Genomic DNA, 22,618 nt, shown 5'->3' with positions numbered 1-22,618 from the left:
AACTTAAAAAAATTACAGCTGCTGAGAAAGAATGAGGAGAAAGTGAGGGAAGCAGAGAACTCACTTTAGGGAACTGGTGTGGGACCAGATTCCAGCACTGGCAGAAAAGTAAAGGCTCAGCCCAGTTGAGAGAAGTTGGCAATTTAAAGACGCCAATCTCTCTAGGGTGGGAGGGTCCTGGAAGAGAGTCTGTGTTCCTTGGTCAGGCTGGCCGAATGCTGACTGTCATTTCCCTGCAACTGCTTTGTGCTCTATTCTATTCTTTTTCCAACAACCAAAGTTATACTTGTTGCTAGGCACGTGACTCTGGCAGGGAAGTTCTGAGTTTCAGAAGAGTAGAGGGCAGAAGAGTGAAAGGAAGAGAGAGGGGTAAGCTTGAGGATGGCACACGACGGCCCTCAGTGAGAAGAAGGGGAGCCACTGTAGGCAGCCGGCAAGATGAGCTTTCTAATTCTACCTTTACCTTTTTCCTAAGAATACAAGCTCACAGATCTGAAGTTATTCAATGAAAATATATTTTACAGTTTGGAATTAACACAGGAGATAAATGATAATGTGGAGATACAGAGGAGGGGGAAAATGTAAAATAGGTTTCCAGGATATGTGTGTGTATCCACTAAGTTTGAATGTGTGATATACATAATACCACTTTAAAATGTGACTGTCAAAGCAAGTGAGATTATTGAGAGATCAGAGCTAAATGACACACGGTGCAGTTAATTTGAAATTTGACGAACTCATTTCCCAGTTTCTACAAAGCGAGCTTGAAATTTCCACCCTTTAAGGTGCTCCGTGAACTTCTAAGCATGAGATAAAATCTGCAACAGATGCTACCTTACCATGCTCTCTTACTATGGATCCCAGGGTCACTGGGAAATGTTCAATCAGAAAATATCTTAACATTCCTTCCAACCTTAAAATGCTATGATTTTAGAAGAAGTCCAGATATTAAAAGACAAATTAATATGCTAAAGAAAAATATTCTTTCAGGCTCCGGAACACTTAAAAACAAATCTTACAGATACTTATTAAACCATGTACTAATAAGTGAATAACTGGGATGAGTGAACTTGAGATTCATCCTACTCTCCTAATTAGCTGTCAAAGTTCCAAAATTCATGATTCACTGCTCAGCCCAATGAGCTCATTTGTCAATTTAATGTATTTTTGTGACATTTCAATTTCATGAAAAAATTATTTTTCTTTTTTGTCAAATGTGCTTTATAAAGGGGACACTCCTGCATCAATAAAATGCAAGAGTTATCAGAAATATAATGCAATTTTGTAAATGAGACATAAATTGACCCAGAAAATTGGGAGACTGGAGACTGGAAAGGATGCAAGGAATCTCTGTGTGTACATATGTGTTTAACTGGAAACAAGACTGTTTTTAAGTCATCTCAGAAACAGTCCTTGGTGACTTTCTTAATAAAAGCATATGAGAAGGCAAAGAATAAAGGTCCCTTGTAAAAACACAGACCATCATTCACATTTATGGCCATATACGCTGTTCTGGATGAGTACTATATAATCCTGGCAGTGCCTGTGGAATATTATAAAATGCAGGGCCCTCCTCCAGAAAATTCGGATCCAGCAAGCCTGGAGTTAAGTCCAGCCCTCTGTGTGTTTGTAAAGTGGTGATTTTGATGCATGGGAAGGGGTGAGAAACACTGTACAGGCCGCAGGATGGGTGAGTATTGTGCCTTGCTGCCCGAAGGCCCTCACTGTGGGATCAAGACAGCCATTCCCCCAGCTGCTGAGAGAGCTGGCCACTGGCTGCTCACTCACAGTGAAGCCTTTCTCCAGGAACTGCCCTCCAGAGGCCAAAGGGGCCTGCCTCACCCAAGGCCATGCCCATTTCCTGAAGTCAGCCTACATCCAAAGACCAGTCAATGGGAGGAGGAGACTATAAAGGCCCAACCTACTTGCTTCAATTTGGGGCAACCCTGAAGTGGTCTCTAATCCTAACTGTCAATGCATTGGAGTTACATGGTGTGGGAGGCACTGGGTCCGAAGTCCAAAGACTTGGCTTCAAAGCTGTTTTTGCCTTTTGCTGTTAGTGGCCCAGACAAGTCACACCAACTCTTTCATCTCAGTTTAACTTTAAAAATGGGGACAAAAAAAAAAAGATGCATATTGTAATCCCCAGACCAACCACTAAAAAATGCAGAGGTATCTCACTTAAATGCTGATAAAGGAATTAAGCAGAAAAAAATAAAAATAAAAATGTACAGCAACAAAACTACTTTCAAGAGTAGTTGTGAAAATGCAGTAAGTCTGTAGATATAAACTGTGAATCATATAAAATGCTGGTAGTTGTTGTTATAAAATGTTCTTAGTCTAAAAATCCCCACACATTTTGTGAAAAAAAGATATTAAAGTACCACAGGACACTGGAAGTCAAAAAATGTTTTAAGCCCCAAATGCATATGTACTAAACATTCTCCACTGCATATGTTCAATGAATTAAGATAATAAAATATAATGATTTTGTTTGTTTGTTTATTTTGCTGTTTTTACACAGAGCTAAAATCAGCCATAAAAAGAAATAGTCCCAGGTGTCAAGACAATTCAGTAGGGAAAGAAATAGACTCGAGAGTGTGAAATAAACTTTTACATTTATTATGGTCAACTGATTTCTGACAAGGAAGCCAAGACAACTCAATGGGAAAAGAATAGACTTTTCAACAAATGGTGCTGGAACAACTGTATATCCACATGCAAAAAAATGAAGTTGGACCTCTACCTCACACCGTATACAAAAAGTAACTCAAAATGAATCAAGACCTAAATGTAAGAGCTAAAACTATAACATTCTTAGAAGAGAACAGGCATAAATCTTCATGATTTTGGATTAGGCAGTGGTTTCTCAGCTATGAAACCAAAGCACAGCAATAAGGGAAAAAACAAAAAGATAAATGGAACTTTACCAGTATTTAAAACTTCTGAGTTTCAAAGGACCCTACCAAGAAAGTAAAAAAAAAACAGACTGAATGGGAGCAAATATTTGCAAATCATAAATCTGATATGACTTGTATCCAGAATACCTAAAGAACTCTTACAACTCAGTAATAAAAAGACAACCCAGGGCTTCCCTGGTGGCGCAGTGGTTGAGAGTCCGCCGGCCGATGCAGGGGGCTACACCTTTACCAACAAAACCGGCTTAGCTTGCCTCAAACACATAAGCCTTATTTTAAACAAAACAAAAATCCAATTACAGCCTTTTAGTCAAAAAAAAAAAAAAAAAAAGACGACCTAATTAAACAATGGACAATGATAATACATGAATGTCCAATAAACAAAAAAATACTCAACATTATTAGTCATTAGGGAAATTCAAATCAAAACCACATGAGATACCATTTCACACCTACTAGGATCGCTATAATCAAAAAGAGATAATAATAAGTATTAGTGATGATACAGAGAAATTGGAACCCTCATACACTATGGGAATGTAAAATGGTGTTGCCACTTTTGAAAACATTCTGACAGTTTCTCAAAATGTTAAACATAGAGCTACCATATGATCCAGCAATTCCACCCCTAGAGTAATGAAAACATGTCTCACATAAAAACTAGTACAGAATGGTTATAGCATCTTTATTCATAATAGCCCAAAAGTAGAAACAACCCAAATATATACCAACTGATGAATGGATAAATCCATTTATATGAAGTATATCCAGATAATGAAATATTACCTGACAATAAAAATAAATGAAATACTGGTACATTCTATAACATTAAGCTAAGTGAAAGAGGCAAGTCACAAAAGATCACATATTGTATGATTTCATTTATATGAAACGACCAGACCAGGCAAATCTACAGAGAAAGAAAGTAGATTAGTGGTTGCCAGGGGCTAAGAAAAGGGGGAATGGGTAGTGACTGCTAATAAGTATGCGGCTCCTTTCTGGGGTGATGAAAACGTTCTAAAATTGATTCAGCGATGGTTGCACACAACTCTGTGAATATACTACAAATGACTAAATTGTCCACTTTGGGTGGATTGTATGGTATGTGAATTATATCTTAATAAAAGCGTTATTAAAGAAAATAATCCCATGAGCTGAAAAAAATATGACAGAAGGTAACAAGAATTTAAATATAACCCATGGAAAAATGTTATGACTATTTTGCTTTGAGTTTTAAGTGAACACAGCTCATCGTCTGCCTTTAAATAAATCAAATCACAAATCTAATGCGTGGGAAAGAGACTGGCCAGGAAAAAAATGACTGCGCTCTGGGAGCATCCAGAGCCCCTCAAAAATGGACTCAAAAATTTTCAGCAACTGACTCAGATTTAAGGAATCAATAACCTACTGGTAGTTGAACCAAAGTCATGCCTGTTAGAAAAAGAGAGTATTTTAAAAAGGGGCTTTCAAAAGTCATTTTAGCAGTAAATGCAAGAACATCTGCAGTAACAACTCCTACCAAAATGCCAAAAAACTTTACCTGTGAGCTTTCAGTATCCTCTGAGCAATGGCATCGCCAACCTTGTTGAACACAACTTTGTCATCAGAGCAGCTTATGAAAAACTGGTTCTACACAAAATAAGTGAGACTTATAATAAGTTCTTCTTATCTTAGTAGCATACGCATAGAAGGAAACTGTGGTACATAACAAAAAACTACATTGATATTTTTTTTAAAAAAAAAGTTTCACCTAGCAGACATGTTCTGATTCCTAAAATCACCTCGGGAAAGTCAGTGACACTGGGAATAAAAGAAGTCTCATGTCACTCTGGGTCTCATGCATTTCTAAGCAATATTACCCATATCATCTTAGTAAAGTGGAAAGCTAAATTATTATTTAATCATGCAAATTCCTTGTAGGTTACATTCTTAGAATGGTAGGAACATTTTGAACTTAATAGAGAAAAATCAGGTTTTTCAGATTCACACATTGTATAAATGCTTCTAATTAAAAATTCCATATTGGTAAACATTCTGTCTCATGCTAAGTTTATTTCTGAACAGGGTAGATGGCAGAATCCAGGTCTAATTTTCTCCACTATTTCCTAGTATCTGCCTTGATCTTATCTCATTTGTTTAGGTCTCTTATTATTCCTGAACTTCTATTTTCAGTAGTTACAAATCTCTTTTGTAAGTATGTTGCATTATATAAATAAACCAATAAGATGGAAAGAGAAATATTTTTATTTTTTTTCTTTAAGTACTTCTGCTTATAGATTCATGCAATATTCTTTAAAACTGTTACTTAGAAACCAGGGTACAACATTATTATTATAATGGTATGAAAGATTTGGCTGCTACATTATGGATTGTTGAAAATTAGGTACAAATATTATGAATATCACACGCTCTGTTTACTATACAAATAGTTATAACACACCTGTAATTTATAAGTATAATCATCACAGAGTAATCTTTGCTAATCATCTTAGATAAAGTGATATATAGGCAATGACTCGAAATAGGATTATCATCCTTTTGCCACATTATCATTTTTACTATTGTGCACGCTTTTAAACTGAAGTGCATAAAGCCGTAAACAGCTTCCAGAAGACAAACTTTGAGGAAGACAAGAACTCATTTGAGAATATGTTTCCCTTTAGGGCATCAAACAATCAAAATCTCAGTGGCAACCAAACCGTGTTTGTTCTGAATTCATATCACAGAGAAGCTTAGCATTCCTCAGCAGCTGTAACACAGACTCACATCCTTCACTTCTCCTTTTTTGGAGGGAGCAGGGTGAATGCCAACTGCTTACCTCGGCTACAGGCATTTCAACCAAGTTTATGTCCACAGCCATGTGTGTCAATATGGCGTTCCTGACCTATCATTTAGTACTGTGGTAGCATTACAAAGAAAGGCTGATTTACTACTAAAAAGAGACAAAGCAAAAGGATGCTGGGTAGCAGATGAACCAGCCATTAACATCTTACATTATTATGGTATAATTGTTGAAATTAATAACACTAATAGTATTAGTTTTATTAAACTCTAGACTTCATTCAGAATTCACTAATTTTTCCACTAATGTCCTTTTTCTGTTGCATGATCCCATCCAGGATACCACATTGCATTTAGCCTACTAATAGTTTTAATCAGCCTTCTCTTTCTCCAGGCCTGTAAAATAAATTAAGCTCCAATTCTTTCCCACTTTCCTTTAATTAATTGTCACTTCATGGAAGGGGATAGGGCCAGGACTCAAGGGGAAGGAAAGTAGGGCTAGAATGGTTTTCCCCAGTGACCCCATCTCTCTCCATATATATTTTTAAATTCAGTGGGAAAGAAAATACTAAAATAAAGAAGAGACATGTGCTCTGAGTTATCTTTCCATTGTCATGGCTTTTTATTTTTTAAGGATTTTCCAAGTGCTCTGAACTAGCTTCAGATCTACTTTGAAGCACAATTAAGGTTCCCAAACTAAATCCAGTACCCACGGGTTTTCTCCTAGTCTCTACACACAAACTCTGAGAACTGAAAAAGCTTTATAATGAATGGCAGTTGACACAGAATTGAAGAAGCTGGTACTTGCCCTCGCTATTCTTACATCTCCCTTTTCCATGTTCCTTTTCCTGCCCTCTCCCCACTCCAACATCCCCAAACCAGAGGCATCCAGTGGTCTCTATGTTAACAGCTTACCCCTGCGTGTGCTCTTCTGAAGCAGCACATGCCTCACATTTACACCCTCCAACTCAAGCCAAATCAAAACTTACGTCTCCATGTTGGGATATTCCTGGCTAATAATATTATGAATTGATACATTTTAATAATAAGGATTTGGGGGATTCCTGTTAGAGTCCGGAGTTAATGAAAATGCAAAGTGAATGTCAGGTATGCTGGGGGAATCAAAATTCAGGTGACCTCTTCACATCTCAACATACACTTATTAATGTAGCAGGTCCTGAGTTCGGGGACCCTGCAGTCTCTGTGATATTTACAGGAAGACAGGTTGTCATACCAATTTACACGAGCAAGACTTACTTCTATATAGATATAGTGCTTGCTGTTCTCTATCACATAGACGTAAGCAGCATGGATGGACTCTTCATGGTACTTTATACCAGCAGACCAATCAGCAGCAGAACGGAGCAACTAAAAGGCAGCAATCAGAAATGAGCAAACATGAGACAATGGAGATGACACCAGAGGTATTAATAAATGAAGCCCATCTTTTTCTTCCAAACAACTAATTGATTACAGTGGCTTGTGTGTCATGTGTGGGCCAAGGCAGAGTAGGTAGGTAGGGAACTGGTCCTTAAACATCATCCATAATGAAGGGGCCCAGCTGGAAATTAAATCCTGAATATATATTCTTCCACCCAGGATTATTTTCATTCAAGACTGGAAACCAGGAGATGTGGTTTCTACAAAGAACGTTTCAGAAGGACCTCTTTTGGTGGCTATGAGTAGGGTGACCATTTGTACTCTTTTTCTGTTATAGCCCCACAATCACACCAGAATGCCTCATGTATTAATAACACCACTTTTACTCTCAGAAGTGCCCTGGTTTGAATCATATGATACAGTCACCCTAGCTCTGACTTGACAATGTGATCACTCTTTTTCCCTCAAATAGATACTGTTCAGAATAATACCTTCTAAAAGACAAATAGATTCATTTAGACATTTAATCTCGATTCTGGCTTTAATTAGCTGTCTGATCTTTGGTGTGTCACTTCAACTCTCAACTTTCTCATTCATACCACCTCCCTCTATTCAGACACTCACCTGCTTCCTCCTGGATTACAACAAGAGCATCCAGCTCAGACACCTGAATATACGTTAAATACACAGATGCGCAGTGGGACTGCCTAGGTTCAAAGTTTAGCTCAACCACCTGGTGGCTTTGATCTTGGTCAAGTTTCTCAATCTCTTTATGCCTCAGATTTCTGTTCTATAAAACTGAGTATCCACTTTATAGGGTTGTAGAGAGGATTAAATGAATTACTGTGCAGTGAGCTGAAGGAGACCAAGCAGCCAGTAAGTGGTACATAAGTGTTTACTGTTATTAATGAGAACTTAGAGGATGTATTTGAGCTGTGGTGGATCATGCCAGAGACGCTTCCGAGTAGACTGTAGTCCGGCCAGGCTACAGTCTGGCCACATGGAAGGCTTTTTCAACACTAAGAATCCATTGGTTGTAATTTTTTTTCAGCACTCCAACTAGGGTTCCAGTATAATGTTAGTCATATAGTAGGTGATCAATAAATGCATATTACTTGACTTTCCTTAAGCAATAGAGTTTCATCACAGAAGAATCACTATAAAAATATATTCACTAATGCTGATTTGAAATATATATTGAAACTGTTCCTCATGAGGTCAACTGAAATTGAAAATAAAAGAATAGCCCATACTTAGAAATTCATAAAGTGATCCAATACATAATCAGTTTTATATCTGTTATATATATAAGGTCTGGTAAAATTCTTGCTTTAATCAATAACTTTAAAAATTGCACATATAAGGCTACTGAAATTCAAACCTAATACTTGCTAAAACTGATTGTGCCATCCTCAAAATGTTATTTCTTTATTCATTATGAGGTATTTATTACAATATAGTTCCCTCAAAGCATTTTACTTAATTTTATCAGAATGAATCTGTATAATGAAATTGGAAATTTTAACTGTGAACAAGAAGAGCTATTTGTAATGAGGTGGATAGACCTAGAGTCTGTCATACAGAGTGAAGTAAGTCAGAAAGAGAAAGACAAATACCGTATGCTAACACATATATATGGAATTTAAGAAAAAAAAATGTCATGAAGAACCTAGGGGTAAGACAGTAATAAAGACACAGACCTACTGGAGAACGGACTTGAGGATATGGGGAGGGGGAAGGGTGAGCTGTGTCAGGGCGAGAGAGAGGCATGGACATATATACACTAACAAATGTAAGGTAGATAGCTAGTGGGAAGCAGCCGCATGGCACAGGGATATCGGCTTGGTGCTTTGTGACCGCCTGGAGGGGTGGGATAGGGGTAGATAGCTAGTGGGAAGCAGCCGCATAGCACAGGGAGATCAGCTCGGTGCTTTGTGACCGCCTGGAGGGGTGGGATAGGGAGGGTGGGAGGGAGGGAGACGCAAGAGGGAAGAGATATGGGAACATATGTATATGTATAACTGATTCACTTTGTTATAAAGCAGAAACTAACACACCATTGTAAAGCAATTATACCCCAATAAAGATGTTAAAAAAAAAAAAAGAATAGTCAAATATCTCAGAAGAAAAATTTAGGTAAATATAATGCACCCTTGGAAAATAGCTTGATTCACATAAACTTCAAGGAACTGCATTATTGTTCATCGGCAGAAATAACAAAGGTTGAACAAATAGAGGTTTCCATTCTTTGTCCACTCAAATTTATGTTGAATTTTGTTGCTAAGGAGCATAGCCCTAAAATGCAGGCAACCTTGAGAAGATTCTTTTGCCACCCATCCTGATCCAATTCTATATTACTCTGGAAACAATGTATAAAACTGCAGAGTATACTGGAATGATAGGAACTCTTGAGGTATGCACTATTGCTCTGCACTTACTAGCTCTTTCACCTTGAACAAGTCATTTTAACATCACGGAGGCTCAAGTTTCCTCCTCTGAACACTTGAGACTGCTCTCTCTGTCTCTGTCTCTCTCTCACACACACATCTGCCCACCCACACACTCCCACATAGAGCTGTTGTAAAGAAAAAAAAAATGGTATAACAAACACAAAGCACTATGTCATGCAGCACATAGTAGATATTTGATATATGGTTGATCTACCTCTCTAAAAAGCTATGAGCAAAGTTTATATACCACCTTGGTGGTAATGTCCTAGTCTTTCCCTCAAATCCCAAAACCTTATACTTTCTTTCCTTTCACACTCTCAAAATTTGCCGCTTCAAAGGCTTAATAAACTCATTTGCATAATACATAAATCAGGAATGTCAAGCAAGTTTCAACTCGAAGGTCAAGACTAACTGATTCCAATTCTGCCTGAACAGCTATGTTGACGAACGGATTCTTGGAACTAGACACACTGGGGAAGAAATCTAAGGTTGAAGGCCAATGGCAGCCATGAAGGGAAAGCATGAAGGTCACATATCTGCCGTCTTTCTTGTGAAGGATAATGGTAAAAGTTTTCCTTTCTAAAGGCAGTTGAATGTTTATAATAAGTACACTTGTAAGCCAAAAGAAGACCATTTTGGCATCAGCCTGTGGGAAAGCATAAGCAAAGTAGAGGGGAGCCCCCCTGAGGCCTATAAAACCATAGAAGTGGGGGGTTGCCTACATCCTAAGGGGGCTCAGCATTACTTGTCTTATTGTCTGAATCCAAATCTACATCATTTTCTCAAAATGAAAACTCATTTAACTTTAAAAAGTCATCATTTTTGGTTAAACTTGAACATATCTTTCAAGTAATACAGAAAAAAATTACTTGGAATTATCATTCATTTACTATGATTCTGATTAGTTAAAATCTGTTTATTACCACAAGATAAATTGAAAATATGAATTTCTCTTTTACCCCTGAACCAGGGACCAACTCCACAGCTTTAAATGCTTGATGTTCTAGGAAATTTGTAAACAAATCTAGTAAGTCAAAGACATTTTGATTGACTTTTGTTTCAAATTTAAGATTTACTCACTTCTTTTTTTTTTTTTTTTTTTTTTTTTTGTGGTACGTGGGCCTCTCACTGTTGTGGCCTCTCCCGTTGCGGAGCACAGGCTCTGGACGCGCAGGCTCAGCGGCCATGGCTCACGGGCCCAGCCGCTCCGCGGCATGTGGGATCTTCCTGGACTGGGGCACAAACCCGTGTCCCCTGCATCGGCAGGCGGACTCCCAACGACTGCGCCACCAGGGAAGCCCTACTCACTTCTTTTTCTTAACTGACCTAACTTGTCTTGCATTTCTGTTTCAAACCAATGTAACTGAGACAAGCCTCAAACTCCTCCTTACACACACAGAAATGTTGCTTATCTTACTGCCCCAAGTAGATTGAGAATCAAATCTAACCCACGCTTTTCAAACCTCAAGTTTGAATACACAATTTTAAAGTATATTTATGCCCTTTATAAAGGGCATATTTCTGATTTTATGTTTTCGCCTCAAGATTGTAAATAAAACCAGTCATTTTCCTTTGTACTGCGTCCTATTTTTTGACTTCTTAAAAGATAACCTTCTCTTTATCCACAAGCTCTAATCCCCTTACATAAAGGGGGCCCAAGCTGAATATGTGGATTAAAATACAGAAATCTCTTCTTGAAGGAAAACTTTCAAAACTTTCTTAGTATTTGTCCCAAGTTCCTGTTCTCTTACTGCAATGCTTTTATTCCCTATAAATTCAGTACATATCTTAATTCCTTTTTGTTTCTCTGAGCTCCCAAGTCAATCATGGAACAAAAGCACTATTTTTTTGTTTTTTTGTCTCTCATGTAGAAGTTGGCCTCCATGTTGCAGCTCCCAAGTGGCATGGGTTGGGGAGAGAAAAGAAGTGCTCAAATTATCGGGCCTCATTCTTCCAGTCTGTATTGAGAAGCACTGCGGGCAAGGAGCAGCAGAAATGGACTTTGTTCAAGAATCTGCCTCAGACTACCAAGCTCTTCCTTCCATATTTTTCTTTTCTTGGTTGTGCCACGTGGCTTGTGGGATCTTAGTTCCCCTGACCGGGGATCGAACACAGGCCCCCTGCTGTGGAAGCCCAGACTCTTAACCACTGGACCACCAGGGAATTGCAAGCTCTTCCTTCTAAGAACCATTTTTCTACAGTTGAGCGTCATCCATTCACGTCACAGTGTGTCATTATTCGAATAGGATGATCCTTTGGCCTGAGCAATAGTGAAAAGTTAAACTTGAGGCTGAAGGAAAAGAAGAGAATATGCTTTTTGAAGAATAAGACTTAAGGGGAGAGAAGTCCTAGGAAAAAATGCAGACTTGAGGGCTCTTTGGAGCCAGAAAACAAAAGGAGAGTTGGGGCTGGATTGGGCTGGATTTGGGTCTGCAGCAACAGAGGATAATATCAAAAGGCAAGCATGACATGCAGCTTTGCCTTGCTGGGGCCCTTGGTGGTTACAACCATCCTGGGACTTACTGGAAACAGTCTCTCTGCTGAGCAGTTATGACCTCAGCCTCTGGAAGCAGACTGCTTAGAATCCAGTCTCATCCCGTCCAATACTCACTGTGTAATAACCTCTCAAAGTCTTAGTTTCCTCATCTGTAAAATATGGGGTCAAAGAGGACCATAATTTATAGACTGGTGAATATTAAATGAGATACTCCATAAAAAACTTAGTGCAATGCTGGGCACTGAGTGAACACTCCCTGTTCACATGGCTTTAGCCAGTCAAGACCCACAGCAAGATGCACAGAAGCCTTACTGTACGAAGACCTGATCCGTAAACAGAAAGCAGCTTCTATGTTAAGGAACTTCCTTAGAAATAAATCAAGTGGCTTTCTTTCACCCTTCCCTACCTACTTTGTTCTATCACTATACAAAACACTTTGCTGTCTTTTGAAATCTACATTGATTCCTACATTGACATCCTTTGGAGTGTCTTTTGGACATTTTCCCCAAGTGTAGGAACAAATTTTCCCAATAGTATAATTTGAATGTCATTTACATTTGCCTTTATATATTTTTCTTTTCTTTTAATAGACAAAGAGATTGAAGACATGACTCCACTGGAATTATTTCCTTCAGTTTGGTAGAACTTCTTGGCAATGACTGTCTAAGAAATGACTTTTCTACTATAAGCTGCCCAATTTAATAAAAAGGATTGTTCCACGTATCGATTCTGCGTTAACGCTAATTTGGCATCAAGAACTTTCTTTTACCTTAATAGTGATGTCAGATGTCCTCTGTCTTGCTCATTTATCGTAAGTGGCAACGATAGCATTCAGGAACATAGTTTGTTCTTTTTAGGGAGAAAACAAGTTCTTTTATAAACTCTGTGCCTAAGCAGTTTCAGAACCATCTTTCTTCCAACCCCCTCCCCATGCCTGTCTCCTGCTATGCCTTCTCTGAGTGTTCTTGGCAGGCTTCTGAGAATACCCAGCACTGAGGGGAAACACCCAAGATTATTTTGAAGTGTCAGTGGAAGTTGCTGAAGTCAGTTCTCAGGTCTGGATGACATTTTTAGAAGCAGAAATTCATGTTGGTGAGGGCAGGTCTCCATTCTGGCTGCTTTAGCTCTAGTCTCCTTGGCCGGCCCTGTCGGCCATAGCTTCTGCAACAGCTATGCATGTAGCTGGTGTGGAATCACCAGTAGTACATGCCTAAGGGTGATTGGGCCCAGTGCTTTTGTATTAAAAAATTAAATAACTGGGTTCCCTTCTGCAAATGAAAGAACAACATGAGTTTTTTTTCTTTAAATCTTTTTTTTTTTTTTTTTTTGGCTGCATTGGGTCTTCGTTGCTACGCGCGGACTTTCTCTAGTTGCGGCGAGCGGGGGCTACTCTTTGTTGCGGTGCGCAGGCTTCTCATTGTGGTGGCTTCTCTTGTGGAGCACGGGCTCTAGGCGCATGGGTTTCAGTAGTTGTGGCTCACAGGCTCAGTAGCTGTGGCTCGCGGGCTCTAGAGCGCAGGCTCAGTAATTGTGGCGCATGGGCTTAGTTGCTCCACGGCATGTGGGATCTTCCCAGATCAGGGCTCGAACCTGTGTCCCCTGCATTGGCAGGCAGATTCTTAACCACTGCGCCACCAGGGAAGCCCAAGAACAACGTGAATTTTATCTATTATTTACTTTATTGTGTCCAATGCTCTTTCTCTCTCCATTTCAATATATATGGTATAAATAGTATAAAGATTTTTGCATCCAGAACTAGCCTGTGACCCATCCAGAGAAATACCAGCTTCTTTGTTGCAAACTTTTGAAAACACTAGGGAATGCTTGAAGGTTGTAGCTAATATTGATAGAATTCAAACTAGTATACTCTTCTAGGTGATTTGCATGGATTAATTTATTTAACTATCACCACAACCCTATGAGACAGGTACTATTGTGTTTCCTGTTTTAAAGATGAAGGAAACACATTCAGAGAGGTGAGATAATTTTCCCAAGGTTATACAGCTCGTATGTAGTGAGACAGGAATTTTTTTTTTTTTTTCGGGGGGTACGCGGGCCTCTCACTGTTGTGGCCTCTTGTGTTGCAGAGCACAGGCTCTGGATGAGCAGGCTGAGAGGCCATGGCTCACGGGCCCAGCCACTCCGCGGCATGTGAGATCTTCCCCATCCGGGGCACGAACCCGTGTCCCCTGCATCGGCAGGCAGACTCTCAACCACTGCGCCACCAGGGAAGCCTGGAGACAGGAATTTGAATACAGTCTGCCCCTTCCCCTGGCTACATTTCATCGCTCCTTTCCAGTTAATTAAGCTTGTGGTCTCTAAGTTATGTTATGAACAATAAACTACGTTAAAAACTATGTTAAAATCAATGTTAAAAAGAATAAGAAGACTTTTATTAAGTTTTATTAAATTTCTCAACCAAGAGTATTTAACAGTCATTTGGCTATTGCCACAATGTAACTGAGAGAGTGAAAGACTTGAAAATACGACAATAAACTTTTTAAAACTTAAGTAGCCTCCTACACAGCCAGGTCCCTATCTCCCTGATGTCTTCTGGATTCTCTGGAAAACCAGGGATTGGACTAGATTATTGCTTTTACCCGCTAAGCACTATACATTCATAACTTGACAACAACAATGCCTAGAACAAGGTGAATAATGTTTAGAGCCAGTAAGCAATGTGAAGTGAAACAATACTGCGGTCAGAATTTTACAGAAAAGGAGAAATGGAGCCGGGTAATTTCTTTTCTTTTCTTCAGTGTCTGGTCATCTCAGATTTTCCTGTCTTCAAAAAGATGCACTGCCTGGTGGTGCCCATTGTTTTCACAACTGGAGTTATTTTGGCAGTTCTGCAAAACATCTACTGGCAACCAGTAGATGTTTTGTGAGGTCTAAAACTTTTTAAACTATGGGGGAGTCTTCTTTAAGAAAAAGAATACTAATTTATAAACACAAAATTAGTGTATTCTAGAATTACTATAGCAGTCTCTTTACTTGTCTCCTGTGTTCATTCTCTTTCTAGTCTTATAAGTTTTTCACATGTATAAACTTTAGGTCCCAAAGTGTGTTTGGTTGGAAAAACGGAAATAGGTGACAAATTGAGAGATCCTACATCAATTAAGCTTGGGAAATGCTCATAGAATATTCAGTCTTAGTAATTTCATTATGCACATCGACATAACGAAGGCACTAAGAAGTCCTATATTTTAAAAATCTGCAAAATCTTATCCGTCCATGGAAACCTTTTTTTGTGGAATAGCTATTAGCATTTCACAGACAAAACCCAATTAGGGAAACTCTGATCTAGATTAATCTTCATAAAACATTCATGTATCATGCTTCCTCTCAGATGACAAAAAAACATTCCAAAGTTCACTAATGCCTCCAGGAGCAGGTCAAAATCAACCAGGCCAGCACTTCAGGGCATCCCCAATCTGGCCTTATGCTGTCTGAACCTCATCTACTACCTCTTCAAGAGCAAATGGTTTGCTGCAGTGGGTTCTACCATCTTCTGAGCAGCAGACTTATTCCTTAAAGGGGGTACCCAGTTCTGTCCCTCTCATTTGCCAACCTCTCATGGCATGCTGGTCCATACTCTCAAGACTGGCATTTGGTCCTAGACCACACCTTGCGTTGTTAACCGAATTCTTTAACATCACAGCTTCCTCTCCCCCATCTAACTCCTTTTCCAGAGGCAGATAACTCCTTTTGTCTGTCTCCTCAGTATCCAGGTGCTCACTGATGATTTGACTGTGCAAACAGATGGCACTTAGCAGACATAAATTGACTGAATAAATGAACTAATGAGTCTTGGTAAACTTCCTTTCAAATCAATTGGCAGCCTGGGCATGTCAGGGATGAACATGTGAGCATGTTAAGAAGTCACTGATCTAGCACCATTTCTACCACAACATCCACTGATAGGGAGAAGGCGAACCAAGGGAGGCGTTTTGTAGGGCGGATATGCAGAGCATCTATCTGCCTCATCAGGGTGGCAGGAAGAGATTACATAAACCAGGGCTTTACCAAAAAACATTAGAAGATGTATGTATATGCAACACTGGGATAAACCATCTTTTGCTAATCATAAAAATACACAATTCTCAGAAATAACTTTTCAACAGACGCTTAATTAGCATCGGCTAACTTGGATAAGTTGATCACTGAGTCAATTTTAATGCCATCTCCAATATTAAATTAAATTCTCTTATTTTCTTAATATCAAGGCTCCTATTTTATCTTACAGCACAGGTTATTTTTCCCTCTAAGTAGAATAAAATTAAACAGGTTCATAAAATATTCATTAACTTACATATGAATGCATATCTATCTGTGCCTCTAAGTTTAAATTAGTTATCTCCTTTAGCCTGGGATGACAAAGTATTTGCTGTAGGTAATTCTCTTAAGTGATTTATCTTTTTGATTGTTCTATTATTTGATCTATGGTCTGAAATGTCTTTTTATTTCTTAGATACACACACCTCTCCTTGCACGTAGTACAAAGTAACTGATTTAGGCGTTCCATTTATATAATCATATTCACCAGAATCCATATCCAAATTAAATAAATCCATAATAGTGATGTCAGCAGCAGACTACTGGATCTTCACTTAAAAAATACATTTAAAAAAAATTGATATCTGTCTATATTGTGAAAGGATTAGCACAATAAGTTTAGTTAACATCCATCACTTCACATACTTACAAATTTTTTTTCTTGTGATGAGAACTTTTAAGATCTACTCCCTTAGCAACATTCAAATATACAACACAGTGCTGTTAACTACAGTCACCATGCTCTACATTACATCCCAGGACTTATTAAGAGTAAAACGGGAAGCTGTACCTTTTGACCCCTGTCACCCATTTCTGCACGCCTTCCATCCCACCCTTTGCCTTTCGCAAACACCAATCTGTTCTGTACTTAAACAATACATTTGACGCCGATAGTGATGACTGTGAATAAAAGGCAATGCAATCCTAGTTCTGTCCCTGCATGATCTCAAGACACTTGAGCTGGAGCTGGTACAGGGAGCAGATTGGGTAACCGTGGACTAGGATTTCAAGCTCCACCTCTGTTGATAACCAGCTCGATGACCCTGGGCAAGTCTCAAAGTTTCACTGGGTCTTAATTTTCTTATTTGTAATTTGAGAATGTTGTACTGGATGTGGTCAAATTTTGTTACTTTAATAAGCAAATTTCTCATTCTTTTAAAAGTGTCTCTAAAAGGCATTTGGTTAATTAGGAACTAAAATTAGATTGAACTATAACTAGCTTCCTAGATGCGAAGTTTCAGCCGTATTCCTGGTGCTTCACTGGTATCAGCTCCAGGTTTACTGGGTATCATGTTGCTAGAATCACTTCAGAAGGAATTACAGGACAAGCCTCTCCTTGAGTGGCCTTTTCTAAAGATATGCATTTATTATATTTATACGAGAGTTTTAACAAGAGGATAAATTGAGTACATTTAAAATAGAAAATACAATACTAAGTTTTAAAAGGTCTATTTAGATTTGCTTTGGAGTTGTCATTATTGCAAAACTTGAAGCCAAGAGGCATTTAGTCCAGTAAGAGTGATTGTACCCAGTAGTAATTCATGAAAAAGAAAAGCCAGACTTACCTGTACATTAGCATGGACAGACCCAGGCACTTGGTGTTTCAACTCATGGGCTGTTGTTTGAGATTTTGGAAGCAGAAAAGGATAAGAAAGGGACCGATATTTTGGTTTCATAATCTAAAATAAAGAAAAATCAGGTAAAAAAGATTCAAATGAAAAAAACAGTTCCAGTCTTCCTTACTTTGTGATTATAAAAAAAATTCAGGTTCATTTGAAAAAGAAAAAGGGAAAGAAATATTAACAATGGGTGTTTCTAGGTGAAGAGGCAAGAGATTATTTATTTTTGTTTTCTGTCTATTTCCCAGGGACAGAAAACTCCCTTTTTCCTTCTTTTACCTTTTGGAGTAAGCATTATTGCTTTGTATTTTTAAAGAAAACTTAAATACAACCTGGAATTATGGAAATATACAATTGCAAAAATGGGATTATTTTATAAACTGATTTTTTACTATGTTGTAGATATCTTGCAACAGCAGTAAAGCACTATATATCATTTAAAAACAATTTCATAGTAAAATGGCATGGAACAATCATAATTTGTTTAACGATTTCTATTAATGAGGATGTCCGCTGTTTCTCATTTTATATGAATTATTAGATGCAATGTCAAGATAAATGACTTACTGAGTAACTTCTTTAGCTTAAAGACCTGAAATAGATTTTCTGAGTCAAAGGTTACATACCTTTAAAAAGTTTTCTGCAGTTGTACCAATTTACCCTCCCAGGAGCAAGGTATAAGACCATCATAGATCCCAAACCCAATTGTGGGTATCTGCAGCGTTTTTATCTTTGTCAGTCCAATAAGTTAAAAATATTGTCCTTTTATTTATTCATTCATTTGCCTCTAAATTCTTGTTAAAAATATTTCCACTATTTCTAAGAGCTCTCACTAACTGTTTATAATGTTATTTAAATGAAAATAAGGGGATACTTTAAGTTGTTAGTAACACTAAATCTTTTTCCAAATTGCAGGGAGAAAATGCCTATAAAACCATTTTATTTATTAAGATTCTATAAATAAAATGGAATCTTAATAACACCTAGACGATAGGTACTTAACTTAGGAATGTCAGGTCAAATTCTTACAAGTAATGAAGGCATCATATACTAAAGACACGGACTGGAGAAAAGAAAAATGGCTCCATTTTCTCATACTGCTCACTTTGCTCAGAACCGCCTCTCAGAAGCCTGTACCAATATGGGCCCAGGGCAGTGCCAGGATTGGAAGGCCTTGCAAGCTCCAGCTCTCTCACCTGAACGAGGCTCCCATCCCCCTACAGTAGCCCGACAGCCCTCCACGTGACTATCAGCCCCGGCCAGATGCTTAAACGACACTGAGTGTCCCAAGTGTTCAAAGGGTTAAACCATAGGCTGTGATAGTAGCATCATCCCTCCGCCCTCTGAATTGTCTGTGGTGTGAAAGTTCAGGAACATTTTCTTTTGCTCAGAGACCCAGGCACTCTGACAACCGGGCACCCAAGAGTGGATGGGTAGCACAGCTGCAGCTACCGCAGCCCCTTCTCGCCTCCTTTTCCTGGCCTCTCTCTCTTCACGTGGACTGAATCACGATAAGACCACCTATGTACCTTTGTGAAGTTCCAGCGCTGGATGAAGTGACGGGCTACGTCGCGAGCCGCCTTCCCGTGGACTGCAGAGGCGATGTCGTGCCATGGCATCCGGGGGGTGGAGTGCCTGTCAATGAAATCTGCCCAGGTGCACCAGGCAAGGTCCTTGCTAACTTCTGTGCCCAGAGGCACACAAGCCACCTGACCCCAGCTGTGACCCTGACTACAATACATATAAGAAAATGTGGTAATGCCCACCGTGTGTATATTACTTGGCTTGGATAGAACAATACCTTTATAGCCAAGAGAAACATAGATCTCACACTGAGGAAGACAGTGTCCCATGCACCTCTCCCAAATATGTTTCCACTTCACTTATTAGACAATCACTAGGCAAGGCAGATGTGAGTTGGTACAAATTATTTAAAGCTGTGTACTTGACATTACATTTTTCTTTTTTATCCTGTTGAAATAATGTTAAGCTACGTTCCTATTTCCTGTTAGATATACAAGCACAGTGATAATCTGAAATGTGTTGTTTTAATGCTGGAAGATGAAGATGATACACAGAAAAAAGGAGATGATCAAAGGAAGGGAACCATCTCCTGGAGAATTACAGATTATTACCCCCCTAAAATATGCCTATACGGAAGCTGGAGATTTCCAACAAGTAAGCTCTATTTCATTTTCTTTTCTTACTATAAGGAAAAGCCCTTAAGTACATGACTGAATCATAGTTTCCAGTGTTTTACCAAATATTCAAAACAAAACAAAACAAAAGATATTAGATCATGCACATGCATACTTGTTGAGATGCTGACAAGGAAAAGACAAAATATAAGCAGCCACCCACTACCATGGTACTTACCAGCAAAAGGTTTATCAAGTTGAACCCAATCTTTGAAGACAAAATTGCAGTAGTCCTTTCCATGCCAGAATCTGGTTTCCCCATGTAGCTCTCCCACACCTGTCTGTAAACTTCGGATGGAGCCCGTGTCTGTAAATGCAGCAAGACCCACTCAGAGACTGGTTCAGGCGGACCCCAGAGAGGGAGGCTCATCCCTTACTTATTAAACACCTAAAGACTTCTTAACTTTTCTTCTTAAGCCTCATAACTAGGACAGCATGTGTTCATGAGGCTGTGGACTGACAAGGTTTTAAAACGCTCATGAATTTACTATTAGTGGGTAGTTGGGGCTATAATCAGGTTCATCATTTGGCAGTGAAATTTAATATTCTTATTCTCGCCATCTACCAGATCACTGGAGGAATGGATCACAGGGTTAACTGTGAATAAAGAACTTGCTAGGAGAGCCTATGAGAGAGCGGTAAAGTCAGGTCAGGTGGAGGAACATGAGATGCAGAGGCCATAAAGAAGTCATGTCCTTCTTTTTCCTCAACCAATATGGTGCACATCTAATGTATAATTCTTGTCTTTTGCATCTCAAAATGCAAGAACCTCAAATTTGCAGACAGCCTGTGTTCCAGCCCTGGAACTGACTAGCTAAGTGACACTGAGCTTCATCTTTTTCGGTCAGAAATCCTTTATGTGTGAAAGGAAACATTTGGCCCAGATGACATCTAAGATCTTTTGGGCTTTAACATTCTATTTTTCTAAAATTATAAATGACATCCATAAAGAGTGTAACAATAGACAGAAGCTCATGACCACACAGGCGCAAAAGCAGCAATCCACTGCAATATTTCACAAAGAACTTTGTCGGGAACGTTTTTCTTAAAGGTAAATATGTTGACTTAAATAGTTTGTATGTTTATGGAATATGCTGATCACAAAGACAACTAAGCAGGAAAACTAGCAGAACCACAGATCACAAAATGCAGCGCTTGGCACAAAAGAGACACTTAACAGATAGACATTGGATGCAAAAATGTTTGTTGAATGAATAAATGGTACCGCGTGCAGGAGCCAATGAGAGTGCCGGACTGGTCTCCCTACCAACACGCTGCCCCAGAGCTGTCCTTCTAAAAATGCAGACTCCTTGCTTAAAAGCCTTCTAGGATGACCTACTGCCTAGAGGGGGTCAAATCCTAAGGGTTTAGTATGCACAGAGAGCTCTTCTCAAACTGCTGACAATCTCTCTTTCTGGTCCTTGTTTTCCTCACACAACCCAGACCCCAGGCACACCATACTTCTCACTGATTTTGACAGGCCTGGTTCATCATGCAGCTGGCACACATTATTCCTTCTGCCTAGAATGTTCTTCCCTCCCTCTTGGTCTGAACTCCTCATCCTCCTTCAAGAGCCACATTAGCTGCCATCTGTCCTAGAGACACCTCCCAGATCCCAGCAGGGAGAGGCAGTACCTAGCACTGCTGTAGAACCATTAACAGTTGCACACCTCAGGGCCTCTGACCCTGTGACCCAATTGTGTAAGGATGCTACCTCCCTGCTCCCCACTCACTCATCTATAAACTTTGGGGTGGGGAGTATGTCTCCTCAGTGCCTGGTATAGCTACTGGCAGTCAGTAGGCAATCAATAAGTATTTGCAGAGCAAAAGTTTTTAAACAATCACCACACATACTGCTAGTATTCTATCTCAGACTGAATAATTAACCTCCAAAAGGTATTGGAATTTTCTGTAAAAGGAAAATGTCTTAAAATGCTAACAATGAACAAAACTTAATAATGTTAAAAATAGAATTCTGTTGATTTCTCCCAGTGATTTATTTTCCTGCTCTCTAAGACTGAAAGGCCAAAGTACTGGTAGGTCTATTTGCTCACCTGTAGGCTCTTTATAGTAAGCATGGCACTTTGTTTATTAAAAAAACAGGAAAAGAAAAAAAGGGGACAAAGAACGAGATAAATAGTGGGTCAATTCCGAAGTAAAATTAAAAAATATATATATATATTATACATAAAATTTGTTTTCATCAATTGAGAAACTCCAGGCTAAATCTTTATATGTATACACATATACTTGTTTAAAAATCTCACCTAATAATCAGTTTTGATAAGAAAAACAAAGCAAATTCTTAGTCTCAGATGATGATCTTGATGCTAATTGAATTCAACCTGCTCACAGTTCAAATTTGGTTTTGGTTTTTAGTCATGGCCAAAACTAGTCCAAATAAATCAGGGTCCTCCTCAGAACAAATGAAATAATATTAAGGCTAAACAGAACAAAATACTTCTACTTACTGCGATTACTGCTCAGAATTGCATGAACACGTACGAGCAGGAAGGGAGGACTTTTTACATCAGCAATGCTGACCTGAGGTGGTTCTTATTAGTCTATATCTGGCTCCCAGTTGATTTCATAATTGCATCTGCCTTGTCTTTTGGCACCAGTTTTTCATGCCAGTTTACTGCAAGCCTCATCCATCGGTGGCCCAGACTCTGGCTGCTGAAGTTCATGAAGAACTTTTTTTTTTTTTTTTTTTTTTTTT

At 38.9% G+C, this 22,618-nt stretch overlaps 1 protein-coding gene across 2 annotated transcripts in view; it reads right to left on the bottom strand.

The window, feature by feature from the left end:
• The window catches only part of PLD1 (phospholipase D1), a 119,132-nt gene that overhangs the window by 43,836 nt on the left and 52,678 nt on the right, over positions 1 to 22,618 (bottom strand). For both annotated transcript variants that reach the window (XM_007464713.1, XM_007464714.1), the window contains 5 exons: positions 20,078 to 20,206; positions 19,231 to 19,349; positions 17,648 to 17,761; positions 6,957 to 7,067; positions 4,459 to 4,547 (listed from right to left, as the gene is read on the bottom strand). In XM_007464713.1, the coding sequence (XP_007464775.1) occupies positions 4,459 to 4,547; positions 6,957 to 7,067; positions 17,648 to 17,761; positions 19,231 to 19,349; positions 20,078 to 20,206 (562 nt within the window). The remainder of the gene's footprint in view (positions 1 to 4,458; positions 4,548 to 6,956; positions 7,068 to 17,647; positions 17,762 to 19,230; positions 19,350 to 20,077; positions 20,207 to 22,618) is intronic.

The sequence above is a fragment of the Lipotes vexillifer genome, unplaced genomic scaffold (genome assembly GCF_000442215.2).
Source record: "Lipotes vexillifer unplaced genomic scaffold, Lipotes_vexillifer_v1.1 scaffold37, whole genome shotgun sequence".
Lineage (NCBI taxonomy): Eukaryota > Metazoa > Chordata > Mammalia > Artiodactyla > Lipotidae > Lipotes > Lipotes vexillifer.
The sequence above is the reverse complement of the archived record's forward strand: the minus strand, read 5'-3'. Positions and strand labels throughout refer to the sequence as shown.